This window comes from Polyodon spathula, chromosome 11 (genome assembly GCF_017654505.1).
Source record: "Polyodon spathula isolate WHYD16114869_AA chromosome 11, ASM1765450v1, whole genome shotgun sequence".
NCBI classification, from domain to species: domain Eukaryota; kingdom Metazoa; phylum Chordata; class Actinopteri; order Acipenseriformes; family Polyodontidae; genus Polyodon; species Polyodon spathula.
In genome coordinates this window covers 35,862,228-35,881,829 of record NC_054544.1, presented here as the reverse complement: position 1 = coordinate 35,881,829, position 19,602 = coordinate 35,862,228, and the positions used below count along the sequence as shown (strand labels likewise).

The following is a 19,602-nucleotide window of genomic DNA, read 5'->3' as shown; positions in this document are numbered from 1 at the left end:
CTTTGCATTGAGGTGGCCAGAACAATCGGGAGCACTATATCAATATTAAATATAACATGTTATTTTTTATTTTTATATATTTGAAATAAATTAAATTATTAGAGGAAACATTTATATAAATCAAAGAAAACAATTATAAAAGAATGCTGTGAAAGAAACTGAATTTGCAGCAGAGCAAAATACTTCCCAGAAAACATTTGTTTTAGTGTGTTGCAATGTTATAGGATAGCTGTTACTTACAAAACATGGTGATATGGTCAGTCTTTGCCATAAAGACCACAATAAATTTGAACAATGGTTCCTTCCCATCCATTATAAAATTGTACATTACCAGACCCTATCAACTCCTATTTTATTGTTCCATTAGCGCAACATACTATGAAGAACCAAATGAACCAAGTGCTTTTAGTAATCCTCACATGTAAAGAGAACAATAGGGACATGACATGATAGCTCTGCTGAAACTATAAACACGTTGTAAATGATGGCTGTCGTTTTGGATTTGTAACTAAAACCAGTGAATAAGGATTCGTGTCTATAGTTTCCCCTATGCAGCCAATAAATCTCAGTGTCCAGAAATCATTGACAAATGCAAGGTGGTGGAAATATTGGTAAAATACAATGCCATTCAGTGCGGTTACACAGAGGAAATATGGTTAAAGAAATGTGTAAGTGTACAAGCCTACCCTGCCTGTTTCTTGGGGCTATAACTCTCAAAATCCTTAGGTTCTAGAGCACCAAATCCTGCCCACATTCAAGATGACATTACTGTGGGTTTATTCCATCAGCTTAAGTTATCACCAAACATACACACACACACACACGGGAAAATGAAAGGTAAAAAAGAAAAAATACCCCCTTTGGAAGAGGGAAAACATAAAGTGAGTAGAAATAAACATTTATAATTCAAGGTCGCTATGTCGCTATGCATGTATACAGCACAATGATTCAGGTTCTATAAATTCATTTGGGGTCTAATAGACTGTGACAGCAGTGACAAGAGACAGTCATATTGCAAAGGGCTACAGGGGATGCTTTAGTATAAGTGAATGGAAGCAGCTTGAAGAAGACTACAGATCATTAAAAGCAAAAAATATGATGCATCACAGTTCAGCATGTCTTGACATTGACTTCCTTTGACACTGAAGGGCAAAAGTCCAGATCTGCTGACATCAAAGTTTATGGCAGCAGGTTACAACACTTATGGACATTTGAGAGATACCTTGGATAATAAATGTATAACTGAATGCAGAAATACAGCATTACAGATAAAAAGGTAGACAATATGTGTGGCTGAATGGGAAACAATATACTGGTGAAGGATTTGGTGATATCCAGCGGAGGTCTTCCAGTGCTCAAGATGCTACTGATGCTGGGAGCTCTATAGCTGGTAGACTGTTAAATTCATGCCAAAAAGTAGCAATGCATCTTGTTGGCACAGGATGTGATAGTATCAGAAGCGGCAGAGCATATGGCTCCCTGGGAGGATTAACTGGGCTAATCTGGTGTACAAACCCCACCAAACAGTTATGTACAGAGCGTGGCCACACCCCCAGCACATTTTGAAAGCTCATCCAGCACCCTGTTTTGGTTGATACAGCTTGCTCACTGTAAGTATTTAGCGTTTGGATTATCAAACATATTGGCTGATACCTTTCTGATGTCACAGTCCTTTGCAACCATCATCTTACCCTTTCACAAGCTGGTTCTAACTGTTATGTATTATAAGTAGACTGATCTGTATTTATCATTCATTTCCCAGCTGTACTGTAGCTGCTGTCTGTGATGCTCTGACATGTCACTCAGCTACTTACAGCTAACTTCTCTAGGTCTTATAAATTGTACGCTGGGTCATTTTACACTTCACTAGTTTGCACATACTTTTGCATGGCTGAAATATAAACCTCACCTTCAGACACTTTGTGACTCTTGGTGTTAATAGTGGTACTGTACTGTAATCGTTATAAAACATACTAGTGAGGAATACCAATACTAATAATAATACTAATAATAGAAAATAAATACCATAAATATTTGCGACCAAAATATTTGGTGAATCCCCTATTTTGCTAAAGAAATGTTGGCAACCTGTTGCACTATACAAAGTATGCATTGTTAGTGGAATTTGATATTTGTGCCAAAAATATTTGAAGATTGTTTTCATATGCGACAAACGCATAATAAAAACCTTGCAAATATTATGTGCTGAATCAGAAGAAGATATGTGCGTAGTGGGTTAATGCACCTCCCTTTCAGCTCTGGAGGCGCTGATTCAAAATGATTCAAAATCTGTTTCATCCTGCCAAATGTGTTAAACTAATGTATGCAGTTAATTCATAATCTGAATTACTGATGTAATGTAAAATATTATTATTAGACTTAAAGGGCACATTTGTGCAATGCACCATTAAAGCACGAGTGATTGACCTTCCACTCTGTGTCAGCAAAATGCCTATACACTTGTGGAAACCAATAGGATTTGATAAACTGTCATGCTGTCATATTTATGATACATGGGTAATATAGCATTATTATTATTGAGGTAGGTGAGTATTCAAATAAAGGACACATGTAATATCTCAATAGTAACATTTTATAATTACAGTAATTTATCAAACTCAATAGAATGTTTTACTTAAAGAATAAATAAATAAAACCCTATGCTTTTTTTAAAAAAAAAGCTCTTTATATTAATCATGTCATCAGAACAGAACAAAAAAAAACATTGTAATTCACATAGTCGATAGAATATATCATTTTAAACCTGTTACTAAGTGTTTAGCATTGCGCTATTTAGCATTTTCAGCACTGTGTTTTACAGAGTATTCTGTATCTTTATGGACTGGTACTGTATATGTGGGTAATATTTCAGTTAAATGATCAATAGCATGCATACAATCTTTTTTAAATCTAATTTTGTAATATTATTAAATATATATTTTATATCCAAACAGCAACAGAGACCTCCATGGTCTATGTTATAGAAGGCAGACCTTTTATCCTTGACTTAAGTATTCCACACAGGATTTTCAATATAACATTTGCATACGAGTCCATCATTAATCGAATGACGAATGCATGTGTGGAATCCTCAAAGTTCTGTAACCTTATTCCATGCAAATTACCAATAAGACAATGTACACTAGCTCTACAATTACATTTTAGTGTAGTAGTGCTGTATTTACATTATCTTTTACACAGTATTCAATTTACAGAAAAAAAAATACCATCTGGGTGAATATTTTTGGATTGAATAATTGCGCACAAATTTTATCCCATGGTAAAGCTGTTTTAAAAGCAAACGAGTCTGCTGCTTTCAATCAGACCATTCAGTTTAAAGGCTTGATTTATCATGCAAAAGTTCCCAGTAGACAAAATGGTTACTTTTTTTAAACCATGCTGCCCAATTAGTAACATCCCCACATGCCTACAGTTTGTATTGTACCATTATACTTTTTTTCAGTTATCTTTAAATTGATAAAAAATAAGACAATGAATTCCTGTAAATATTTGATCACATAGGATCACACGTGTTTCCACATAGAGTACTGTACATGCAAGAGGAACTGACTGGAAAGACTTTCCGGAACACTCCAAATGTCACTCAGTTTATCCTGAGATTTGAGACTGAATAAGTATATACATAAGAGCCATTAACTTGCAGGTAGAGTTGTACATGTCAGACTGAGGGGGCTCAGTTTGAAAAGTGAATTCAATAATGTTTTGCTGAGTTGCAGTCTACCAAATTCCCTGCTTAAGGGTCAACAGATCATAACTTCTGGCTCCTGATTTAAAGTCAGCACTTGACCTTTTCTTGACCCAGTCCCCAGTTGGATTGTCTAGGTCGGTATCTCCAAGGACGCTCTGCAATGTCATCTTTTTCTGTCGATACAGTGATAAATGCTGTGTTACCCCACCTGTGTTCACACTGAACGCAGCCATTGAACACTTATAATCCTGGCACAGCAAGAGGCAACTTTTTCCCAACTGAAATATGCATGCGCAGAGATGAGTAATATACAGCAGTGCACATTGATTGTGCAGGGACAGCCAGCAGTATAGGGATATCTAGCACACACATTTGACTGAATGTAAATGCTAAATAGCAATCTGTTTTCATGCACTACTGGTGCTGGACAAAATATCTGAAACATTTTGATCTCCAACAGGGTGATTAAATGAGTTTGATCCACTTGCTTGGACTAAAGTTTGTATATATGGGCATTTAACTGTGTTTTGTTTTTCTTTTTTTTTTTTTTTTTTTTTTTTTTTTTACTGTAACATAAGCATTGCCAAACTAGTAATAACAGTAAAACACACAAACAAACCAGAGCATACTTATTTCACAATTAAGAAATTTGTTCACACCGTGTTAAGGAAACATTAGCTTTCTGAAAGATATGCCTCCTTTTCTGGCTATTAGTATTGAACTGGCTTTTTTTTTTTTTTTTTTTTTTTTTTTTTAACAAAACCAACTAATTAATTTCTAACTAATCCATTGTAATTGTTTTACTTATTTACATTTTTCTAACTGATAGGCAGAAACTGCGTAGGTTTGGAGGCCAAAACGCAAGGATATTGACATTTACAGTTACACAAAAGACACAAAAACAAACAGAAAATCACTCCCTCATGAAATTCAACTTAAAGAAATACTTTTTGTATATACAACAATATTTTAATCAGAGCTGTGCATCACGCATCCTTGAGAACAGTAGGTTCATTTACGAGGCGTTTGTTTTCTTGTTTAAGGACATCACAATTGAGGCTTGATACTCTGACCACGTTTCTAAAGATATGACTTGAATTACTTGTGTGCGCCTGTGTTAAAACCCTCAGCTGGTGACTTGTTTATTGTTGTAGACACTAGCTTTCTAATAAACGTTTTCAGTATTTGGAAAGCAACTTTAAATTAAACACAATAAATAAATAAACGTGTAGTAACTATTTTATTTCTAGAGATTCTAAGGAAGGCAATTTCAATGGTAATATATACAGAGGAAATGTGTATTACTAGCCTGACTCACTGCTGTGTCAGTAAGTTTCACTTTTCTGCGTTGAAATGATGAAACTATAAGAAATACACGCTTAAGTGACGTGTACTGGTGAATGGTGTGTCCGGGTCGTTTGTTGATTGTCAAATTCACGTTGATAAGCTGCCACAGAACTTCCGCAGACTCGGTTCAGGAACTTTTGACCGACTCCGTGAAACTGGTAAACACGAAGCTGGATTCTGCATGGTAATAAAGTTATTACGATATTTCAGATACTGATCATTACAATTTGATTATCGTATGGTGCAGCGCAGGGGTGTACTGTAAGTTCAGTTCCTGTTACGATAATTTTATTAGATATCATTTTTGTCTGAATTTGTTTTATTCTGTGTTTTTGTGTAGATTGCGCAATGTGGTCGCACTAGGCCATATTCACTTCAGGTTGGTGAATATCAATGTGTTCTCTGAAGTACGACTACATTAAGACATCGACTGTGCAAGTACATTCTTCATCTAAATTAGGTAAGGACAGTACATCACAACAATGGTTGATAGCAAGCACCAGGCTACTATGTTTTATTTCCGTATCAAATAACTTTTTTAGAACCGAATGCTTTTAAGTACGAAATACAATAGGTCAACTTAACGTCTGTTCCATACTGTGCTGCAAGATCTTCACATCCTACTGTAAACAGAAGTTCTCTGTTTCGAATATTCTACAATGACAAAGACAAAACAAGGGAAGAAACAAGAACACAGCTTTATTAGCCTAATGCCTGACAAAATTTAGAGGCGTGGCATAACGTAGCTATACTGCTAGCAAATAGAAGGACTGGTTTAGTGAAGTCTGGAAATATATACAGCATAAAACCATGGTTGTGTTTATTTAGTTAGTCGTAGCAGACTAATTAAGCATTTGGGTTGATACAGACGCTGCAGCCTCACTAGTAACTAGTTGCTGTTAAAGGACTGAGTTCAGTTAATCAATTACTTTTTTTCTTTATTATACGTGTATATTATAAGAAGTAACCGATAGAATAGAATACATGTTTTACTCTATTTGATGTTGGTAATTGTTGTATCAGAGTCTTTAACACAACATAATAAAAATACTATACTGTACTATTGTATAGTAGTAGATCAGAGTTCAGAGTTCTCAGAATGCCCCAAACTTTTCCAGTTGCTTGAATCATGATGACAACATTACATACTAATGTTTGCAAGTGCTGCTTCGGATTTCTGTGCAAGGATGGAATCATGCAATAAATGTATGGTCTTTGCATAAAGCAGCTGAATTTACAGGTAGAATAAAATGGTGTTTAAGATTTGGGACAAACAGAAGATTGCCTTTGAATGATCATTACTTTAGTTTTGGTCCCTAAAAATACTTAAAAAGACATGAACACAGAGATAAATTGTGATATAAATGCTAATGTGTAAGGGATATGTCAGTCTTGAAATGCATGTAGTCCATCTAAGTTAAAGTTGAACATTACACAGTATTACTGTTTTATTACTATTGGTACCCACAATCAAGCGAAAAGTCAATCAATTAACAGTTTCAGTGAGAGCACTTTATGGAGTTTTACACACGCACACACACAGGTTTTGATCTATTTCAAATGGCTTGAGGTAAAGAGTATTTCTTTCTGAATAAAAATAAAACAGCTCCACTGATGTGCTTCCAGTTCACTCTTTACCAAGGTAGATGATTTAATCCTGCTTTGTTAGCTACATTCTTTTAAATGTGAGGCTAACATGACAAAAACTACAGTGTGTGCCAACAGCCTTGTTTTTTTTTGTTTTTTTGCAATTCCCAAGATGTAATCCAGCACAGGGATTAACAATAATTGTGGTTACTTTGTTCGTATTTCAAGGTTCCCATGATTTAATGCTTACACCTAGTGTATATGTTTGTGTGGGTGGCATTGGGGGAAAAAAAAAAAAAAAGAATAAGGGTGTGGCATAACGCAAAAGCATTACCAATAAAGCAATTTGTACTGCACTGGAATCCTGCTGCAAATCTTGTTTGCAAGGTCTGCTTTCTATACCGAATAACTGAAATTAAACAAACATCCTTTCTTTTTTTATTTGTGAAAATAAGAATCTTACTTATTCTATCGATATTTTACGACAAATATGTTAGCCTATTTAGTTTTATTATTCCCATCAAAATCCAACAGGAAATACCGTACTACTATTATGGCTTCCGATAGACTTTTGCAATATCATTTTCTAGTTTCTTTGATTACATGATATTTAATAAAAATCTAAATTATATGAATATAGTTTTTTATTTTTTTATTTTTAATTATGTCTTAGTCCTAAAATTCTAAGTGATGCAACAATTTTGGCCGTAGTTGTACGGTATGTTACATTTTAGATTTGTATGTATACACTGTATCTAGCTAAAGCAGTGGTGTTCAACCTTTTCAACCTGCTCTCTGTGATTGGTATCCTATGAAGTATTGGTTCTGATCCAGCTTGTTCATTTTTGTTTAGAACTTGACTGTGGACACCTTCCATATTTACTTGTTGTGATGGCCACCCAAAGGCATTTAAAGGGTGAACCATCTGAAAAACTTCTTGCCAGGTGTTTAGCCTGTACATTTTTTAAAGTTGTGATACTGGTATGTCTCATATGTTATGAAGTACACCCTGAACCAGAAATGTGTCACAGTTAACAGTGACGAGCCTATTGTCTTACACACGTTATCCATGTTTAATTTCTACATATGTAATTAAACAGGATCTCCCCCATGTAAATTAATTACAGTTTTAATTGTGTCAAAGCTCTTAGCTTTGTTGTTGCCCAGGTAATTATATATAAGTCTCACAGCTTAGTGTATCTGACAGTTAGTTGTGTGAGTCGTCTGTGTTCAGCGTATTGAAGCGTGCATTTGAAATGCAAATGAGGATGTGGTATAAATTAGACTAGTGGTTTTCAACCTTTTTTTTTTTAAACTGTACCCCTTCTGTCTGGAGGTTTCAGCTCAAGTACTCCTTTACAATGTTCGCCCTGCTGAATGGTACCACAGTTGCAGTAAAAGACAGAATAATCCGATTTAACAAACATATTTTTCCCTTATTTATTTAATATATAATTTATGTCACAGCAGTTTGGCACTGACAAAATACCAAACAGTAGGCTTAATTCTTAAAACGTTTATTTACAAGTCTTTGGATGCACAGAATCAAAAAACAGTATTTGGGAATATTTGTTATACTAAGTTTGTTTTGTTTGAGTTGTTGTGCAGCTCGTGGGCCTGCCAGTAAAAACAAGAATTATGAGAAATGTTGCACCTGTACTCGCCTGTCCCTTCCAATATAGAAAAATAGAAATCCTTCAAAGTAATGGTTTTTCCTATTTCTATTGGGTTAGCACAGTATGTTGAGGGAGTTGTGCCCGTAAAACATTAGGGAACATTCTCAGGACTTGCTGTTGCTGCCTCCGTTGTACTATGTTTTGTTGCAAATAATTTGTTTGAACACAGTCACACTTGGTTGCTGTATCGATCTCAGATTGCTGCTGAAGCAGTTTCATCACCACTGATTTCTCTCTGGGGGAAAAACACTGCCATTGCATTGTATTAGAGAGTAACTTTTATTTACACAGTAGCGTGCATACAGTTAACTTCAGGGCAAAATTAAAATGTTCAGCGCAGAAAGTCTGTTGAGTTTGTTGTATATAACGTTGATGTACTGTACCATGAATGTAGGGAATACTTTTTATAATTTGCTAATAACTCAGACGATTGGATTTTGGGCATACCTTTAAGAAAATGCAGTTGTATAATTGTATAGCAGTATATTTTTTATATATTTTGTATATTGTATATTTTTCACTTTTGGCTGTGACACAGCTTCCAGCCTCCCCATTTCCAATAAGACAGGAACAAAACAATGCAATTGCAGTGGTAAGCATGTCTGATGCATAATTGCTATTGGCAGAAGCAATAAGGACATGTCTAAAGAGATCTACATTAGCTTTTTATAAGGTAATGAATATATGTATCATTAAATTGATTTGTTTCCAAGGAAAGCATATAGAAAGTCCCTGAATGTTGATATAAATTAAATTCATGAATAAAAAGGGAGCAGGTGAGCTCCCAGCAGTGCAAATAATTCTAAAATCTTTAGACTTTAAAGGGGACCTTTTTATTTTATTGTGTTACATGTTCCCATGTGTTGCTAGAACTGTTTAGATAAGGTGTGTGTTGTTTATTTATTTATTTATTTATTTTTACATTTCTACCACTTTTTTAAAACTTTTAAATTGCATTCCCTGCCTCATGCTGGCTTCCCGTGTACCTGCATGGACCCCTCAGAACTACATTTCCCATCATCTTCCTGCTCACTAGCAAATCCATACATGTGTGAGCTGGAGGATGATGGGGAATGTAGTTCTGAGAGGTCCATGCAGGTACATGGGAAGCCTTGTTGAGGCAGGGAATAGAATTTAAAAGTTTAAAAAAGTGGTGTAAATGAAAAAATATAAAATAAAAAATATTACGTAAACAGTTGTAGCAACACATGGGATGCAAATAACTGCACAGATTCCTTTTCTTCAGATATTAATTTGGTTTATTCAATTTATGCAGGGAATCGTTTTCCTATTATAGAGCAAGCAGATTCTGGAAAAGGAAAGACAGCTCAAAGTTAAACAATACAGAGCACTCTTTCACATTCGAACTGCACGGAGCAAAACTTAAGTTCAAAACAAAACGGAACAGAACAAAAGAATATAATGCAATACTGTAGGTTTGATCCTCCAGGACTTCTCGATCGACAAGTCTCCAATACTAGTTTGAATGAAAGAGAAAGTGAGCTGAGAAGAGCGCACCTTGATTAAGCAGCCATAAACCTTAGCCCCCTTCCTTCTCTTTGTGGGTTCAGTCACCCTGCACCCTGTGGAGGGTCTTGTGTACATGTAAAGAAAACTGGTTCTGGCACACACTGCCTAAGATGGTGTCATCTTGGTGTGGCCCTTTGTTCCTTTATGCTTAACCTGTGTTATCTCTTGAGTGCATCCGTTCCTCCAGCAATGTGTTTGTGTTTATTTCAGCAGTCAGACGGTCGTCGTCAGTGCAATTAAATGCAATCTTGCAATCTCGCATTCACCAGTTACTATACCTCCTCTGATAATTTCCTTTTAAAACTAACAGAGAATACAAACCTGTAAACACATGTATCTTATGTTGCATTAAAACATCTTTCCATGTTATCCAACATAGACCTCCGCAGGTCATTCACTTTAATTAAGGCTGAAGTAGATGTTATCTGATCTAAAGAATACAATTACCACTTAAAACCATTTTTTACTTAACAAGACTTCTGTGTACTAGAATACAGATCTCCAGACAAATGACATAAAAAAAATGTATTTTGAAAAATCATATCGAATCTGACTTTAAGAGAGATCAGACTGGATAGTGCTGCTACTACACCCACAGAAAGGTTAATATGACCCGTCGAATGAAATTCGGGACATTGTTTCAAGCACTTAAAATTTGAAAGAAGTTAATATGGAGGCTGTGTGGTCCAGTGGTTAAAGAAACAGGCTTGTAAACAGGAGGTCCCTGGTTCAAATTCCAGCTCAGCCACTGACTCATTGTGTGACCCTGAGCAAGTCGCTTCACCTCCTTGTTCTCCATCTTTGGGGTGAGATGTTGTTGTAAGTGACTCTGCAGCTGATGCATAGTTCACACACCCTAGTCTTGTATCTTTTAAAGTGCTTTGTGATGGTGGTCCACTATGAACGGTGCTATATAAAAATAAATGTTATTATTATTAATATCAAAACAGTTATCTGAATAACTCACTTACATGGTGGCTCATTCAGGACAGTTGGAATAGGCTATTCTCTCAGGATCTCAACGTTTCAAACCGTTTTGTCGAGATCTTGATATAATGTTTCAGCATGGAGAATCCACAATGAATGATTTATTGATGCGGTTGCAGATGATTTAATGAACACTGATGGGTGCTCGGGACCTGATGACTGTGGTGGGTGGTCAGTGCCCGAGTGAAAGATAAATTTGGCAGGAGGCCTCGTCTGTGGGTGCTTGACGGCTAATTGCGCAAGGCTGGCTGGAAAAACAAAAACATTTATATGCATCCCAGTGCCGTAGATAAGAAGTGGCTATCGGCCACCTCCCCACAAAAAGACAAGGCCGCCAAACCATGAATGGAAATAATAATAAAAATGAAATCCGTGGTAGATCGTGACAGAAGCCAAAATAAAAGAAGCGACATGGGAGAATAACACACAGAGCCTTTATGCGCTTGCTGATGACATAGTGGTTAGGTGTTTTTTTTTTTTTTAATTTTCCCCCGTGTCCTCACTGCCACCTATCTGTTTTAAAGCCCTAAATATTAAAGAAATTAATGAAAATGAACAGCTGAGACATGGCCAGACCCCCAGAGTATGCCTGCACCGAGGGAAAGAGCCTCTCCAACCTGACCACGCGCCCCGCACAGCTAAATACGAACTGCTCAGCACTCGGGTATGGAAAACCCCCCTACTCACTATTTTAAATTTTTATTGTAGAGAGAAACCTCATGAAATCCGTGGTAGAGGTCTTCCCTGCTCGTGACAGAAGCCAAAATAAAAGAAGCGACATGGGAGAGTAACACACAGAGCCTTTATGCGCTTGCTGATGACATAGTGGTTAGGGGTGGATTCTCCTTCCAGAAATGCAACCAAGTTTACAAATCTTGTGATCTTGACATGTTTTTTTTTTTTTTAATTTTCCCCCGTGTCCTCAATGAGCCACCGTACATTTATGGTTCTTTCTTTATTGAACTGTTTTAAAGCAATCACTACAATATGGAATGTAAGCCATTTCTAATAGTATAATTAAAATAGAGCATAGTAATGTAAAATGGGCTCTTTCACAATACCTCTTGTAGAGTTGACACTGATACTAGCAGGTGAATAGTTTAATAACTATGTCTGATGCACATTCTTCAAATAGCAGGATGGCTGAATGCAGATGGTAATTTTTAAATGTGCCACAGTCTGTGAATGCAACTATTTATTATTCATCAGCATGCCGCTCCAATTTTCCATTTATTTAAAGTGGGTGGCAAAAAAATGCTGGCGCGTGGCAGTCACGGCTGCAGACAAAAGGCTTCTTCAAATGTGCTTTGAAAATGTGTAGATTCTGGGGGCGACCGCGTGTTTTGGAAGGCATGGCTCTTGTCTGCAGTTTCCACAGCATTGGAGCAATGGCTGAAGAGGTCAAGGGAAGAATTTTTGATGAGCCCATTGAACTTTTATGTCAAATTCCAACAGCAACAAACAGGTTAAATTAGGAAAACAAAAATATTAATAATCCTATATTTATTTGAAATATTATAGGTACATTTGTTATACTTGGGTGTTCTAGAGCAAAATTATTTTGAATGTTACTAGCCAGCAATCTATCTATCTATCTATCTATTAGATAGATAGATAGATAAACTTTTTTGTTTGGATGTACACAAAATGGTTTTTAGAAATAATTTATTTCTGTGTAGAAAATTGTTTTAGTCATTTAAACCTTTTGTGTACATATTAAACACTTTTTATTATTATTTTGTTTTTCATTTCTGCAGCATGTATAACATTATGATTGTGGAAACACCTAACCAACTTGATACTTTGTACATCTGTGTTTTATGGAGAACAATAAGATACCTGCATAATGCATACTTTAGTGTTAAATACATATACAGTAGCTGCTAGTTGCTGTGCTAGGTTTTTATAGACCAGATGAATAACCAGCACAGCTGGTAGTTACTGCATTGCAGGTCACCAGCACACCAGCAGATGTTTAAAGCCAAATCTTTGCTTCTATAGGACATAATTTGCAGTTGGTCAAGACATCAGTTTTTCATCTGTAATTAAATGGACAATCCTTCAGCTTGTAAGGGTAACATATTGGTGCTTTGAGGTTTAAGCAATTTACAAAAAATTAATTTATCCTTTCAATATTGGGATTGCTGTTTCTGGCACATTGCTGAGCTTCAAACAGACAGAGGAAGGATATTCTGTAAAAATACAGAATTAAGTGGTATGTTGGTTACTGTTTGATGTTTGTTGCTGACTGGGATAGGACCAGCATGTGGTAAAAGATGTAACAAAAATTAATATATATATATTATATATATATATATATATATATATATATATATATATATAATCAATCATTGTTGTACTGTGGAACAGTTTTGTTAAGAACTGCTTTGTTGACCGTAATGCCCAAACTGTCTAAGGCTTACAGAATAAATATATAATACATAAACTGTAAGTTAACCTTAATGAAATTGTTTTAGTATAGAAAGAGCTAAATTGCTGTGGATTATCACAGTTAGCACAGTAGTCTTTCTTGGTCTGTGAAACCAGTCATATATGATTTAAGAAATAACCTTTACTAAGATTAATAAGTACTTTCCACTCAGGAGAACCTACGATTGTTTTCCTTCAATTGCAGACTCCAGACACTGCAAAGTTTATGTTTTACAAGTTCAACTTATATGATATGCTTCTTATCCCATGGGACCTCCTTTTAAAATATATATTTTAAATAAGCTTGTGTTTTTAGATTTCAGATCTGCTTCCCATTTGTTTGCAGTCAAATCACTTGAGTTTATAAAGATATGCATACACAACTCATTAATAGTACAAGAAGCACATAGATTGTCTTTTGGTCAAAGTAGCTGTTATGATACAGTAATCAATCAATAGCTTTTACAGTTAAATACATAGGTTTAATCTGGGAAACTTGTGTGTTAGAAAACATGATGTCTTTACTCTTTACTGCAAAGATCGGGGGTTTTAATAGCCTTGAAATGCTATTCTGACCGGAAGATAGATTCAGAGAAGACAAAACAAATCAAAGGCCTCTGATTATTTAATAGTAAGAGGCAAATAGCGGTAAAACCTTAAATGAATGCGTACAGCGTCTGTAACAGTGTGTATACCAATTATATAAAATACAATATACCCATGTGAGGGTATGTTTTCCAGGATTAGGTGTAATTGGGGTCTTTTATTAAAAAAAAAAAAAAAAACTATTTACTTTAAACTTCTTTTTAAAATGTTGCAAATGGCCCATTATACTATTCTGATGTTTTATTTTCTTTGAACTTTGAAGTACTTTGACCTCAGTTAAACTTGCACAGCTCATTTATAACAAAAAGGCATTTTATAATAGTTTATGTGTTGTCTGATACCTTGCTTTTCTTGTCAGTTTTCCAAGTTCTGAGTTCATGTTTTGAAATGACACACAGACATCTCCAAGCGTCCTCACATTTTACAGATACCCTTGTTTTGAATTAATTTTTCTTGGTCTTGGAGAGGTCATGTTCCATTAAGCAGCAATTGTTTAAAGTACCCGAGACCCAGCTGCCGTAACCCAAATGTCAAAAAAAAATAATAAAAAATCCTGCCAGTTCACCCTGGAGACGTCATTGAATATATATTTGTACTTACAAACCACCTGCAGTGCTTGTGTATGTTGGAATTCTGTACAAAATATGTCAAGCAAACCGTGATTGATTGCTTTCAGATTCCATGGAGAATGTGGCAAGTTAGAGAAACTACGAAATGTTTGCAAACAGTACCTGCATTTATGTACTGCAAAATAATGTTATTCTCGGGTTGTGCATCCAAGCAGAATACTGCAGAATGCATCATTGTGTAATTTTGGATGTAAGCAGTGGCTGCATTATTTACTGCTTATTTATGTCTGGTCTTAAGATCAATATACAGTGTCTCCCATGGGCTTGTTTAACGTGACCACATTATGGGGAGATCTCCAATAAAAAATATATGTAACCTTAAACAACACACATTAAATGTTCTTTTCATAGCACCTGCCCATCAGAATTAATTACTGATCTGAAACATCACGGCATACTGAGGTCTTTGTTACATTTTCTCACAGCGTTTCTTGTATAGCTGAAGAGAGACCACCTGTACACTGTGCTTGTCAAGTTCATAGCTGCTGTTTAGACAGATAAAAACAGAGTAAAAAAAATGTAATAGCAATAAAACAAATTAATTATTGTGCACAATTTACATATTGTTGCGCCCTGCCAAACACCTTGAACTGCTAGCTGATGAGTAACAAATGCAGCATCCCTTGTATGGGCACTGTGTACTAATTGTTTATAAAAAATAATTATTGGAAAAACAGTTCTTTGGTTCACATCAATGTTAGAGCCGAGGTACAAACAAATGCCCTCTAGTACAGATGCACTTTAAGTGTCATTTTATACTTGTAGTTTATTGACCAGTTGTGATACAGCGGCTATATTGTAGTGGTGGCGCTACGATATAAACAATCCTGCTGATTATGTTGTTACATTACAAAATTATTTACATTCACTATTTGCATCTTGTCACAGATTTAAGCATGATCACATTTACAAAAATGCTTTTAGATTGTTGAATGCATGTGTAATAAGAAAATTGTACTGTGTGTTAACTATTTTATTTTTATTTGTTTTTCAGCATTTTTTAAACGCTTCCACTTCTGTCCCGGAAAAGTAAATCTTCCACTATTTTACTTGAGTTGTTTCTTGAGTTAGCCATGAGATCAAGACAAAGAGGAGTGAATCTGGGCTTGCTTCTGCTCATTTCCCAGCTCTTTCGAATAGGACCTAGTAATGTCCCCCCTGTAACTCTTGCTACTCTGGGGCTAAACATTTACCTTTTCCTGGCCCCTCAAAAGCAATTGCTGGACGTGTGCATCAGTGTACAGAATGCCTATATCTACAAGGACTGGACACGTCTTATCTTCTCCCCCTTTTACCATGCCGATGACTGGCATCTATACTTTAACATGGTGTCTTTGCTGTGGAAAGGAATAAAGCTAGAGAGAAGACTTGGCAGCCCATGGTTTGCCTACATCATTGGAGTTTTTTCTCTGCTGACTGGTGTTGTATACATCATGTTGGAAATGGTGTTAACTGAATTTACAAAGGATCGATCGTACAGTAGGCAGTGTGCAGTGGGTTTCTCAGGTACAGTACAGCTGTTGTTATCTACTCTACATGTGTGTATTTCTACTCTATGGGATTACAGCAGCTTTTATAAAGTAAAATTAAATAATACAAAAAAAAAAAGTTTACCATTTTAGAGATACTGACTTTTTAAATGAAATAATCGATACAGTTTTTTATTTGTTGTTTGTTTTGTTATGCTTCTTTAAAGCTGCTATAAAGACAGCATTGCCGTCATTTACATTTAATCCCAGCCATACAGTGAGTATAAAGTCATGCCAACTGTCAACTGCAGCACATTTGCATACTGCATATTTCAGGCATATTGTGCAGCCTATGCCACACCAAACTCAGGCAGTAATTGCAGCTAAAGACAGGCAAATACAGCATTAGGTGGGGGAAGTTGCAAGGGAGTGCATAGTGCAGTGTAAAAACAATGCAAGATGATGTATCACAGTTTAACCTTGAGAAGCACCATGCTTGATAGTCTATAGCAAATCGCCAGCTATTAAGCAGTATCTATTTTTAAATTTAAGTGTTTAGTGTGCCAGCAAGATTCTCATTGTTAATTATGTTGATATTTAAAATTCAAAATGGGATACAAGTTTATTCTTAGGAAATCTCTTGGCTATGTTTTCAGCCATGTGTGTTTTATTTTATTTTTCAGGTGTCTTGTTTGCCTTGAAGGTGATAAACAACCATTATTTCCCAGGGGGTGTTGCACATGTGTTTGGATTCCCAGTTGCCAACAAGTATGCTTGCTGGGTTGAGCTTGTAGCTATTCATTTGGTTTCACCTGGGTAAGTACAGACTTTGCAATAACTGTTACTGACCACTTGATAATGTATAAAAAGTGCTAATTAGACAACTATTCCCTCTCCTATTGGATTCAATTTAGAGTATTGCTAGTAATATACTATTGTGAAGATACCATTGCCTTTGCCCTTGCTTCAGTATTTAGTTTAGCCTCCTGTTAAAGATATGTAGATGCTTATTTGTCTCGATGGTTAAATAAATTCTTTGCATGCTGAGCAGAGATGAGGGCAACATATAGCACACATAGAGGAATATGTATAGAGGATAATTCACTACTGATAAGTTGGCCTTTTTGCTTTTTGTTAGACAAGGCAATGCAGACATTGGCCACATTTATGAATGAGAAAGACCCCATTCATGAAACTGAGGATACCTTTTAACAAAATAAGGAATACAGATTGTTTAATTGGTACAACATTAGGTCCTTTAGACAGTTTCACAACAGCAGTTTGTCCAGATTTTTTGATCCTGTTCTTGGACCATGTTGGATTCTATTCCAAATACTGAAGATGTAGTTCATGGGTCATGCCTTCCATAATCTGTGATTTGTGTTCTTGGCAAGCAGCATGTACAGTACTGTATGTTCCTATCACATCTTGAGAAGGTCAACTTTCTGCTTAGTCTGCAGTCCTATTCTCCATGCTGCTTTTAAGGATTACAAGAAGTGTTTGAAACCACAGCTGTGTTCTACAAGCAGATCTGCATTGAAAGTGTTGGGGCTCAACTTGGTCTGGTTTGGGCAGATTACATCATCACATAAAACAACGAAGGGGAGACCCTTTTGGCATCGTGCCAGTTGAAATGTGATTAAGGGACGCAGTCAATATTTTAAAGAAGATTGTGTATAGTATGGCACCATTAGAGTCAAAAACAGCTGTTCCAATCCTGAGCTTCTAGGTGCTGGTATTCTCCTACTTTTTAAAGTTTACTGAATCTCATTTGCAACTAAACCATCAACAACTCAACTGCTCTTGTTAAGATCTGTTTTATGTTTGTTTTTTTTCCAAGAGCCGTGGGGTCTGCAAACTAAACTGAATGCTGGATAATTAAATATACATTATAGAACACTTTGTATCTTGATCTAATCTTGGTCTTGGAGCATTGGCACTGTCAAACTGTAGCTGGCAGTATACGCAGTCAGCATGAGATTTGCTTGCTCTCTCGCTCTCTCTCTAGTCTTTAATTTATAGTCTTGCGTAAGGCAGACATTTGATTTGCGCAATTGCTAGGTGCTGGAATGGTTCCCACTTGGACTTGTGTGTGACATATAGATACAGCAGCCTGAAAAAAGATTGTGACCTACGTTGGTGTAAATTGTAGCCTCAGGATCTGTGTACTTGCTAAACGTCTTTTACTGCTCGTTTTACCTCATGCGGTGTCCTGGCATGCAGAGATGGAAAACAAATGAGCACCTGCTTTATTTTTTATTATGGTGGCACTGACGTATGAGCTCTATAGGTTTTATAGGACGCAATTTAACAGCATGCATTATTCATGAGGAAATCACAATAACTTCCATTAGTTATGAAGAGGTTTGCCATTTGTTGCTTGTGATTTTTTTTTTTTTTAGGACGCTTTCATGGTAACATTACCACAAACCTTTGAGTAATACAATTGGTTGATTTTAATTGTAGTGACACTATCATTTTAGCAACTTTTAAAATGTATTAAATAACAAAACAAACAACAACTGTGATAAAAATTGCTGATGTTTTTGATGTTTTTTTTTTTAATGTTAACATTAAGTAATCGCACCCTTGCACACATAGCTTTTGGTAATCCGTTACAAGGATAGCAGCACAGTAACATTTTTTTAATTTAAAACACAAATAATTTTTTTGTATTTAAATTGTGAACAGACTGCAGTTTCGATTTGTGCGAGAACCTAGGGTACCACAGCAAACAAACAACCCAGAGGCAACTACTTACATTCAAGTAAATAAACAAAATTTGCTTCCATGCAGAAGACAAGGCCTTACAATAGCGCAAAAGTCAATTGAGCAGCTGTGGTGACTTTCTGGATGACCATGGTATATTGAAGCAGGGGTTCACATTAATGATTTAGATTCTGGTATAGTAAGCAAACTTGTTAAATTTGCAGACGACACAAAAATAGGAGGAGTGGCAAACACTTTTGCAGCAGCAAAGGTCATTCGAAATGATCTAGACAAGATTCAGAACTGGGCAGACACATGGCAAATGACATTTAATAGAGAAAAGTGTAAGGTACTGCACGCAGGAAATAAAAATGTGCATTATAAATATCATATGGGAGATACTGAAATTGGAGAAGGAATCTATGAAAAAGACCTAGGAGTTTTTGTTGACTCAGAAATGTCTTCATCTAGACAATGTGGGGAAGCTATAAAAAAGGCCAACAAGATGCTTGGATACATTGTGAAAAGTGTTAAATCAAATCAATTTAAATCAAGGGAAGTAATGTTAAAACTGTACAATGCATTAGTAAGACCTCATCTTGAATATTGTGTTCAGTTCTGGTCACCTCGCTACAAAAAGGATATTGCTGCTCTAGAAAGAGTGCAAAGAAGAGCGACCAGAATTATTCCGGGTTTAAAAGGCATGTCATATGCAGACAGGCTAAAAGAATTGAATCTGTTCAGTCTTGAACAAAGGTCGCTGCGTAGTCTTCTAATTCAAGCATTCAAAATTTAATTTTTTTTTTTTTAATTTTATTGACAACGTCGACCCAAGGGACTTTTTCGACCTGAAAAAAGAAACAAGGACCAAGGGTCACAAATGGAGATTAGACAAAGGGGTATTCAGAATAGAAAATAGGAGG

General features: G+C 35.9%; 1 protein-coding gene across 5 annotated transcripts in view; it reads left to right on the top strand.

The window, feature by feature from the left end:
* LOC121322872 (rhomboid-related protein 4-like) overlaps positions 1 to 19,602 on the top strand; it is an 86,924-nt gene that overhangs the window by 55,687 nt on the left and 11,635 nt on the right. For 2 of the 5 annotated variants that reach the window (XM_041263329.1, XM_041263330.1), the window contains 2 exons: positions 15,496 to 16,007; positions 16,654 to 16,786. In XM_041263329.1, coding sequence (XP_041119263.1) covers positions 15,575 to 16,007; positions 16,654 to 16,786 — 566 coding nt within the window. In that variant the 5' untranslated portion in view covers positions 15,496 to 15,574. Of the gene's footprint in view, positions 1 to 5,014; positions 5,241 to 5,396; positions 5,517 to 15,495; positions 16,008 to 16,653; positions 16,787 to 19,602 lie in introns of those variants that run through there. The other 3 variants (XM_041263331.1, XM_041263327.1, XM_041263328.1) reach the window with 3 other exon arrangements.